Source organism: Lagopus leucura, unplaced genomic scaffold (assembly GCF_019238085.1).
Source record: "Lagopus leucura isolate 7727_CA_CO unplaced genomic scaffold, USGS_WTPT01 34984-0_obj-0_obj, whole genome shotgun sequence".
Lineage (NCBI taxonomy): Eukaryota > Metazoa > Chordata > Aves > Galliformes > Phasianidae > Lagopus > Lagopus leucura.
Window position 1 is genome coordinate 4110 of NW_024968552.1, and position 9326 is coordinate 13435.

At 54.9% G+C, this 9326-nt stretch overlaps 1 protein-coding gene and 1 long non-coding RNA gene across 4 annotated transcripts in view; one reads left to right on the forward strand and one right to left on the reverse strand.

Moving 5' to 3' along the window:
• LOC122193712 overlaps positions 1-544 on the reverse strand; it is a 4612-nt gene extending 4068 nt beyond the window's left edge. The window contains exon 1 of the long non-coding RNA XR_006182958.1: positions 399-544. This is a non-coding gene — a long non-coding RNA (uncharacterized LOC122193712). The remainder of the gene's footprint in view (positions 1-398) is intronic.
• Positions 545-4510: 3966 nt separating this feature from the next.
• LOC122193711 (zinc finger protein 883-like) lies at positions 4511-9308 on the forward strand. Of its 3 annotated transcripts, none has more exons than XM_042894570.1 (6): positions 4511-4598; positions 5393-5550; positions 5930-6012; positions 6200-6326; positions 6911-7018; positions 7124-9308. In XM_042894570.1, the coding sequence occupies exons 2-6, from the start codon at positions 5541-5543 to the stop codon at positions 8881-8883; spliced, it is 2088 nt and encodes a 695-aa protein (XP_042750504.1). In that variant the 5' UTR covers positions 4511-4598; positions 5393-5540; the 3' UTR covers positions 8884-9308. The 3 variants fall into 3 exon arrangements, with proteins under 3 accessions (XP_042750504.1, XP_042750505.1, XP_042750506.1); XM_042894571.1 differs by having other exon boundaries at positions 7127-9308; XM_042894572.1 differs by lacking the exon at positions 6200-6326.
• The last annotated feature ends 18 nt before the right edge of the window (positions 9309-9326 follow it).

Consider the following 9326-nt stretch of genomic DNA (forward strand, 5'->3'; position numbering starts at 1 on the left):
CTCTATGGGATTTCTAGGGGTCTCTATGGGCCCCTATGATTCTCTATAGGATTTCTAGGGGTCTCTATGGGTCCCCATGATTCTCTATGGGATTTCTAGGGCTCTCTATGGGTCCCTATGATTCTCTACGGGTCCCCATGATTCTCTATGGGATTTCTAGGGCTCTCTATGGCTGCCTATGATTCTCTATGGGATTTTTATGGCTCCCTACGGGTCCCTATGATTCTCTGTGGGATTTCTAGGGGTCTCTACTGGTCCCTATGATTCTCTATGGGATTTCTAGGGGTCCCTATGGCTCTCAATGGGTCTCAATGGCTCTCAATGGATCCCAGCGTTTCTCAGTGATGCTTCCGGTCCCTCCTTCCCTCCGCTCCCGGTTCCCCCGCTGCCTCCGTTACCGCCTCAGCGCCTCTCCCGGTCCCGGTAGTCCTCAGCCATGGCGGATCCGGGCCCGACCCCGCGGGCGGTTCCGGTGGGGCCGGGCCGGTCCGGAGACAGGAATGGCGGCGGCGCCGGAAGCGGCGCAGAAATGACGTCACCACTGTGCGTCAGAAACCGGAAACGAAAGGCGTGGCTTATGTCCCGGCCGCGCCCTTCTTACTCTTTACCGCAATGGGAGAAATGAGGGCGGAAGTGGCTTCTAGACCGGAAGTTGGTCCGCTCGAGAAACGGATATCGAGCGCGGTGGTTCCGCCAGCAATTGAGGTTCCCCCTCTTTAATGTGGCGCGAATCCCGCAGCTCCTTAATCCGGATTTACGCCCACTTTACTCCGGATTTACACCCCTTTACCCCTCCCACCCCCCCTTCACTCCCCACTCACTTCCCATCCTGGATCCACCCCCTTTACTCCACATTTACACCCCCCTCGCTCCAGTTTTACTCCAGGTTCACTTCATTCCGCATTCACACCACTTTACTCCGGATTTACTCCATCTCTAATCCGGATTTACTCCCAGTGTATTCCAGCTCCCACCCCCACTTACGCTCCCAATCACAGACCCACTCCTTTTACTCCACATTTACACCCTCTTTACTCCGGATTTATTCCAGATTTACACCCCCTTTACTCCTCCTATTCCCACTTCACTCCCCATTCACACCCCCATCCTGGATCTGTCCCCTTTGCTCCACATTTACACCCCCCTTACTCCAGTTTTACTCCAAGTTCATTCCACATTCACACCCACTTTAATACGGATTTACTCCCCCTTTACTCCCACTGCACTGTATATTTACTTCCAAAATAATCTACATTTATTCCACATTGACTCCAACTTAACTCCACATTTACTCCATTTTACTCCAGGCTTACTCCCAAATTACTCCACATTTACATCACTCCACATTTACTCCACATTTTCTCCCACAGTTCTCAACATCTACTCCACATTGTCTTCCACGTTTACTTCCAATTTACTCCACATTTTCTCCACATTTCCTCCCACATTGCTCCAGGTTTATTCCCACATCACATCCACTCCACATTCACCCCATATTTTCTCCCACATTTACTCCCCCTTTACTCCACGTTTACTTCCAATTTAACCCACATTCAGTCCATATTTACACTCACGTTGCTCCACATTTCCTCCCACATTTACACCACTTTTACTCCCAAATCACTTCAGTTCTTGACGGGTTAAGCCATCACAAAAACAGATAAATCCGTCACGCCTTCGTTGCTATCATCAGCAACGCTGTTGGTTAAGTAGCCCACACCGTTCAGTTGAAACTACAGCAGCGAAGGAAGGGGGTGTATCTCGTCTCCGCCCAGGCTCAGCAAACATCGCCTCCGCTCGTGCCAGACACGAACTGCGGGCTGGAAATCTCACGAGCAATGAAAGCTCCGGCCGTGAGGCTTCGCCGCAGAGCCCACGGCCGCCCCCCCGGAGTGCGGCACGCAGCGCAGCGCAGCGCAGCCCGTCCTGCGGCCGCCCCCCGCCCCGCGTCATCACGGCGGCGGCTCCGCTCCGCCCGGCGGCCCGGTCCAGGCAGCCCAAGCCGAGCCCGGAACTCCTCTTCCGTCACGGCCACGGACGGCTGCCTTCCGACGGGACGGGGCTCGACCTTTGCTGGGCTCCGCTGCTCCGTGTCCCCCACGCTCCCCTCCTGTCCCCTCCCCTCCCCCGCTGAAGGTCGCTCCGAGCGGCGCCGTCGGCGCTGTCACCTCCCAGGCTGCAGCTGCCGGGATGTGACGGCGCTCAGCGCTGCGGGCCGCTCTGCGCACAGACGGAGCCGTCGGTGCCGCTGCCAGGAGAACGGCCGACTTCTTCCCAGCAGAGCAGGTGAGAACGAGCGGGGCGCGGCGCGTCACCCACCGTGGGCACGGCGTTGCCGTCTGCAGGAGGAGCGGAGCGGAGGAGCGTCCCGACGCTGCCTTCCCCGAGGGCTGCGCGCCCTGCCCGCTTCCATACCGGCGGTGGAGGCGGTGCTCCGGCAGGCTGCGCTGCTGGCAGCTGGGTCTGCGCTGAGGCTCGGTGCGTGCGGGTGCTGGGGGCTGCGCTTAGAGCGTTCCTCAACGAGCTGGGGACTCAACAGAGCTGGGGACTCAATGAGCTGGGGACTCAATGAGCTGGGTGCTCAACAGAGCTGGGGACTCAACAGAACTGGGTGCTCAACGAGCTGGGTGCGCAATGAGCTGGGGATTCAACAGAGCTGGGGACTCAATGAGCTGGGGACTCAGCAGAGCTGGGTGCTCAGTGAGCTGGGGACTCAACAGAGCTGGGGACTCAACAAAGCTGGGTGCTCAGTGAGCTGGGGACTCAACAGAGCTGGGGACTCAACAGAACTGGGTGCTCAACGAGCTGGGTGCGCAATGAGCTGGGGACTCAACGAGCTGGGTGCTTTTCTGCACGTCCCTGGCGATTTTCTCTTTACCATTTTCTAGCAGTTCTTCGCAGCCCGTCCCCCTGGTGTTTCCAGGCACTTCAAAGCCCCCCAAGGCGGCACAGGCTGTCCCTGATGTATTTCTCCGCTTGCTTTACCGCCAGGACCAATTCCTTTTTCCCATTTCTCCAGTTTCTTGGCCTGCAGCTAGCTTAGATGATAAGCAGACGTGCTGCTGCTGCTGCTGCTGCTGCACCGCCTGTTCAGAGGAAGGATCTTTAATTACAGCGTTTCTTTGTGGAGTCAAGGAGCTCAGTCTGTGTGCCATAGAGGCAGGTGGGTGACAGCAGGAACATCGCAGCTCCCACCCCACGCAGCAGCAGAGATGGAGCTGAGGATTTCGATTCGGGGAGAAGGGCGCAGAGGACGCGCTGTCGTCTCCCTGTTTCTCTGGGGCTGGGATCAGTGTTTGGACCGGAGGAGCGGGCCCCAAGGCCGTCCATTTCAGTCACTGAGACCTGAGTGCTTTTCAGGATGGTTTACAATTGCAGAGGAGTGTTTGGCGCGCGTTTCTGGTCCGGAAGCCAGATTTGGTACACAACGATTTGTCCCATTTCAGCTTTAACTCCTCGCTGTCTGAACTGCACGCCCAGCTTCCCGGAATGGAATTGGGTCGGCACCAACATTTGTGTTTGAATGTTTATGAAAAAGGCTTTCCCAGGTGGTCCGTAGGATATCTGGCATTAACATGAATGTGTGGCTGTCGCCGTTCGTTCACAGATCATCTTTTTCCTGGGGCAGGAGTGACCAAAGCCTTTGGGCATCCTTTGTTCTGACCTCAGGCCCTGCTGCTCCTCTGCTGGTGGTAGACAGGGGAGCTGGGAAGCCGCTTTCCTTTCTCTGCTGGCCCCGACAGTGCAGGAGCTGAAATGCTCTCCTTTCCTTCACTCTTAGCCAGCGTCTGCAACGCTACAATTAGGCTGAAAATAATGGCAGGAGGCTGATTAAGAACAACGCCCCTAGGAATGCCCAGGGTTCATGTTTTCTGTTTGCTTCTTTGGTTTTCTGCAGGATCAATCACTCCGCTTTCAGACATTTGTCCGTAATACTTCAGACTGATTTTCCTTTGCTTTAGTTTCTGTCCCCTGCTCCTGTTTATTTCAGTTCTCCTTTGCTTCGTGTTGCAACTCCCAAACGTGGCATTTTGCAGGCACCACCTCTCGCCTTTCATCCTTGTGTGGCCCCTAATGGTTGTCACGGGTGGCTCCAAATACAATGCGTGCTCCTAAGGGGGATGCAGGACTCTATTAATGTAATACAGATACGCTGTAGTGATTTAACAGCGCCTTGACAGGAGTGGAGACGGCTGAATCCACTCGGTTACTTGCTGCACAGGGTTAACACGCACCTACAGACGGCCCTGCTGTTCAGTCACGAGGCTCAGGGTTGACCTTGCTTTCTCAACTAGAAGCACAAAGGCAAGGAGCCTTTGCAGCAGACGGATCCACTGCTGTGCCAGGTCTTGATCAGGGCTGATGTCTATGGGATCGTATGCCAGTCTAAGAAATAACCCTAGAGAAGCTCTCAAAGCTTCAGTGTAACCACGCGTCTCTTGCAGAAGATCAGCATCGGCGAGGCTGGGATTGACGTCAGGGTGCAAGAGATCTCAGTGCAGGACCTTGGGAGGCAGCTCTGGTCGAAGGGAGATCCTGCTGTGCAGCCTGCTGCTGTGCAAGAACTGCAGGGGCACTTGGGCTGCCATCCGTTTGGGGTAAGGTGACCGGCTCCTTGCCATGCTGTGTCTGTGGTCTGATGCACTGTCATGGTTCTGTTTTTTGTTTTGTTTTGTTTTTGGTTTCAGTATTCCACATCAAAACATCATGTAGTGTACGGGGCATTAAAGTGTCACTGCCCCAGTCCCAGGTTCCCATCCCTGTACATTACAGCAGTCACGGGATCTGGCCCTGCCGGGTGGGGGGGGCGCTCTCTTTCTGACCTGCAGTGGGTGCTGGAGGTGCTTTCCTGGCCGTTCCAAGCTGTTCAGGTTTGACTCGGTCCCGGGAACTCTCTCTCTCATCTTGTCTGATTTATTCATCTCAATTTCAATTAGATTGTATTGTGTTTTGTTATCTTGTATTCCGGTATTATAGTAAAATAAGTTTTCCTCCATAGATTGTTGCCGCTGTTCTTTTCTTCCTTTCCTTCCTTCCCATTTTTGTGGCACTGGGGTGGGGGGGGGGAGGGCAGAGGCCTGTTGCCTCCCTGTTATGGACATCGACTGATCTGGTCAATGGCGTGACAGATTTTGGTGGAGAATGCAGGCAGAGCTGCTTTTTAGCTTTTAGAACAAATCTCTTCTTCTCTCAGCTCTTAGAGAGCTTCGTTACGGAGCATTATCAGTAGCTCAGGTTTCTGTGCTGGAAAACCTGACCTTGAAAGATGAGGCGTGCTGCCAGCATTCTGGGATCTTTGTAAACTTTGAGCACTGCTCAGTCTGGGTAGGGCCTTTTTTCTTTTTTTTCCCCTCCTCTCGTTAGCTGCAATTCATTAACCCCTTTTTAGCAGGCACCAGCGATGAACTCGTTATCGTGGGGGCGCTGCGTAAAGGATTAAAAGCAATGGCCAATAATCCAGCTCATATTTATGTGCTGTGGAATTGCATCCGTGTATGGCTACCTGATGGCACTGGTGGAGACGCCTATATTTTACCCATATGCAACGTGGTATGGTTTGGATTTGGACATCCCAGAAGGAACGGCTAATTTCACAAACAGCTCCATCCCTAACGGAATAGCTGATTTCACAAACAACACTACCCACGCTTTAAACCACCACCATGAAGCCCCCGTCACGGACGTGGGTGGATCCAGTCCGCTCTGTGACACGCGCATTCGCCCCTCACTTGTTGCCTCAGTGTCTGCTCTCCGTTCTTTCAGCCCCCCAGTTTGTGCTGGTTCATCTGTTCCAGCCAGAGTTTCACCAGTGCTGTTGCTGATTGTCTTCCTGTGCAAGTGCCCTGCAGATGGGTTGGGGAGGGCTGGGCTTGGGCAGGGGCTGCTGCGTTCCCTCACAGCTCTCCTGCCGTTTGTCTTCTCCCTGCAGGCTCCAGTTCAACTCCTGCCTTCCAGCCGCGATCATCCCAGCCTGCAGGAGAGCAGCAGATGGCCTCAGCACAGCCATCTCAGGTAGGGGCTGGGGAAGCAGGCAGGAGAGGGCAAAGGGCGAGGGACGTGAATGCAGGGGGGAGGGAGGTGGCCTCAGCCAGCGTGTGTGTGCTGGGGATGGAGAAGGGCTGGGGCTGGAGTTTGTGTCCTGTTTGAGCTGCTTCCCCGGGCCTTGGCTGCTCCCAGCAAGGAGCCTCTTTGCTTGCAGGAGCCCGTGAGCTTTGCGGAGGTGGCCGTGCATTTCAGCAGGGAGGAGTGGGCGCTGCTGGACCCTGCGCAGCGAGCGCTGTACCGGGACGTGATGCTGGAGACGTACCAGTGCCTGGCCTCGCTGGGTGAGGGCTCTGCTGCCTTTCCTCCTCCTTAGGGCACCTCTGGCTGTACGGCCACCCTCTGCAAGCAGGGCATATTCTACCATGCAGTTACTTATTGACCAACACGCTGATAACAAGAGCAAAGGAAACCGAAGCAGCAGTTTCAGAAGGGATTAGTGCATTCTGATAAAAGCCCCAGAGCCACTGCTGGCAAGCAGACATCAGCTCGGAGGGGGAGGATGAGCTCCCTGCAAACAGCTCTTGTGCCTCCAGCTGCAGCATAACAGTGCTGACCCCAGTTACTCCTTTAGAAAGTTTTCTGTTCAGCTCCCATGAAGCTTTCTGATGCCTTTGGCATTGAGGAACTGGGGTGAAAATGATCAAATCCTTTCAAAGGCAATTTTAAAGGAAATATTTCCGAAAAAAATAGTTTTTGGCGATGCCAGAGTCATGCTGGGCTCCAGTGGAAGGCAGCGTGTGATGGGCCGGCGTCAGTTAGGTTTCGCACAATTGTGGTTTCAATGGTGGAGGAACACAGAGCGGAGTTGTAGGACTGTGCCAGAGGGGTGGCAGCGCTCTCACCTCCACTGTTTCTATCGTTGAAGGTCCACTTCCAGCCCCCAAACCTGCCGTGATCTCCCTGCTTGAAAGAGGGGGCAACCCCTGCATCCCAGATGTGCGCAGCCCTGAGGCGCTGTCAGAACTCAGCCCAGGTGAGGTGGTGGAGGGAAGGAGGAGGTTAGGGCTGCAAAAGCCCTCTCTGGTGGGGGAATGTTAGGGGTGCCGCGTGGTACTTTTCTATTTCCTCTGTCATCCAGCAGGAGCTGAGATCACAAATCTAAAGAAGGGTCTGCAGAAAAGTGGTGTGGCCAAAAGGCGGAGAGGCCGCGGCTCCGTGGGAAGGATCAGAAAGGATGTCCAGGGGCGCCTGGAGCAAGCGGGGCGCTTCAAGAAGCCCCTGGGAAAGCATCCAGGAGAGAGGCCGAGGAAGCCTGTGGATTTCAGCACAGGTCCAAAGCAGACTGAAGACCTGAGGAGCAAGGAAGCGGGCCAGAAGAAGCTGAATCTGCGTGTGTTGCGTAGGAAAAGCCTTAAAAGGTGTGCCAACCTGGTTAACCGCCAGCGCAAGCGCTCTGGGAAGAGCCAGTACAAGTGCTTTGATTGTGGAAGGAGCTTCAGATGGAGATCCAAATTCACCCAGCACCGGCGCGTCCACACAGGAGAGAGGCCCTTCCAGTGCCCTGAGTGTGGGAAGAGCTTCCAAAGGACTTTCCAGCTCACAGTGCACCAACGCGTCCACACAGGAGAGAGGCCCTTCCAGTGCTCCGAGTGTGGGAAGAGCTTCAAAAGTCATTCCGAGCTGAAGTTCCACCAGAGAGTCCACGCGAGAGAGAACCTCTGTGAGTGCTCAGAGTGTGGGAAGGGCTTCAAGAGCAGTTCCAACCTCAGGGTGCACCAGCGCATCCACACGGGAGAGAGGCCCTACGAGTGTCCTGAGTGCGGCAAGAGCTTCAAAGGGAGTTCCCAGCTCGCTGTGCACCGGCGCATCCACACTGGAGAGAGACCCTATGAGTGCTCCGAGTGTGGGAAGAGCTTCAAAAGGAGCTCCCACCTCACCTACCATCAGCGCGTTCACACCGGTGAGAGACCCTTTAAGTGTCCTGAGTGTGGCAAGGGCTTCAAAACCAGTTCCAACCTCGCCATGCACCAGCGCATCCACACAGGGGTGAAGCCCTTTAAGTGCTCCGAGTGTGGGAAGGGCTTCAAAAGCATTTCTGAATTGAAGCAGCACCGGGGCGTCCACAAAGGAGAGGAATCCTTGAAGTGTCTCGAATGCGGGGAGAGCTTCGAAAGCAGTTTCGACTTGAGGGTGCACCAGCGCACCCACATCGCAGACAGACCCTTTAAGTGCTCCGAGTGTGGCAAGAGCTTCAGAAGGAATTCCCAGCTCACTTTCCACCGGCGCATCCACACCGGAGAGAGACCCTTTAAATGCTCCGAGTGTGGGAAGAGCTTCAAAAGGAATTCCTACCTCACCTACCATCGGCGCATTCACACCACAGAGAGACCCTTCAAATGCTCTGAGTGTGGCAAGAGCTTCAAGAGCGGTTCCAACCTCAGAGTGCACCAGCGCATCCACACGGGGGTGAGACCCTTTAAGTGCTCCGAGTGTGGGAAGGGCTTCAAAAGGAGTTCCTACCTCACCTACCATCAGCGCATCCACACCGGAGAGAGACCCTTCAAATGCTCTGAGTGTGGGAAGAGCTTCAGGAGGAATTCCTACCTCACCTACCATCAGCGCGTTCACACCAGTGAGAGACCCTTTCAGTGCCCTGAGTGTGGCAAGGGCTTCAAAACCAGTTCCAACCTCGCCATGCACCAGCGCATCCACACGAGGGTGAAGCCCTTTAAGTGCTCCGAGTGTGGGAAGGGCTTCAAAAGCATTTCTGCGTTGAAGCGCCACCGGGGCGTCCACAAAGGAGAGGAATCCTTGAAGTGTCTCGAGTGTGGCAAGAGCTTCAAGAGCAGCTCTAATTTCAGCTGCCACGCATGCGTCCACGAAGCAGGCAGACTGTAGAAGCGCCCCAGTTTTGTGAGAACCGTCCAGCCTCGTTAGCTGTCTGCACAGGATGCAGAGCCTGCAGCACTCCAGGCTCTCCAGAGCTCCTCAGCCTTCAAATCAGAGTAGGGCCTTTGATTTCAGACACTGTGTCTCTCTCTCTCTCTCTCATTTTATTTAATTGCTCTCAATTCCTATTGTATTGTGTTGTATTCTGTTATCTAGCAATCCGATATCAAATTAAGTTTCCTCCTTAGATTGTTGGCGCTGTTCTGTTTCTTATGGGCCCAGCTCCCTTCTCCCAACCTTCCCCCTTCTCCCTTCCCCTTTTTTTGGGCTGGTAAGCCTTCCGTAACAGGGGGACATCAGGCCACAGCGGAGGGAAGGGAAGGGGAGCGGAGGGGAGTTGAGAGGAGGCAAGGCAAGGCAAGGCAAGGCAAGGCAAGGCAAGGCAAGGCAAG

Bases quoted from the DNA above. Each gene is read 5' to 3' on its own strand.
- LOC122193711 (XM_042894570.1), top strand. The intron at 6,327-6,910 runs GTGAGGGCTCTG...CTATCGTTGAAG, and splicing joins CCAGTGCCTGGCCTCGCTGG to GTCCACTTCCAGCCCCCAAA. The intron at 7,019-7,123 runs GTGAGGTGGTGG...TCTGTCATCCAG, and splicing joins GCTGTCAGAACTCAGCCCAG to CAGGAGCTGAGATCACAAAT.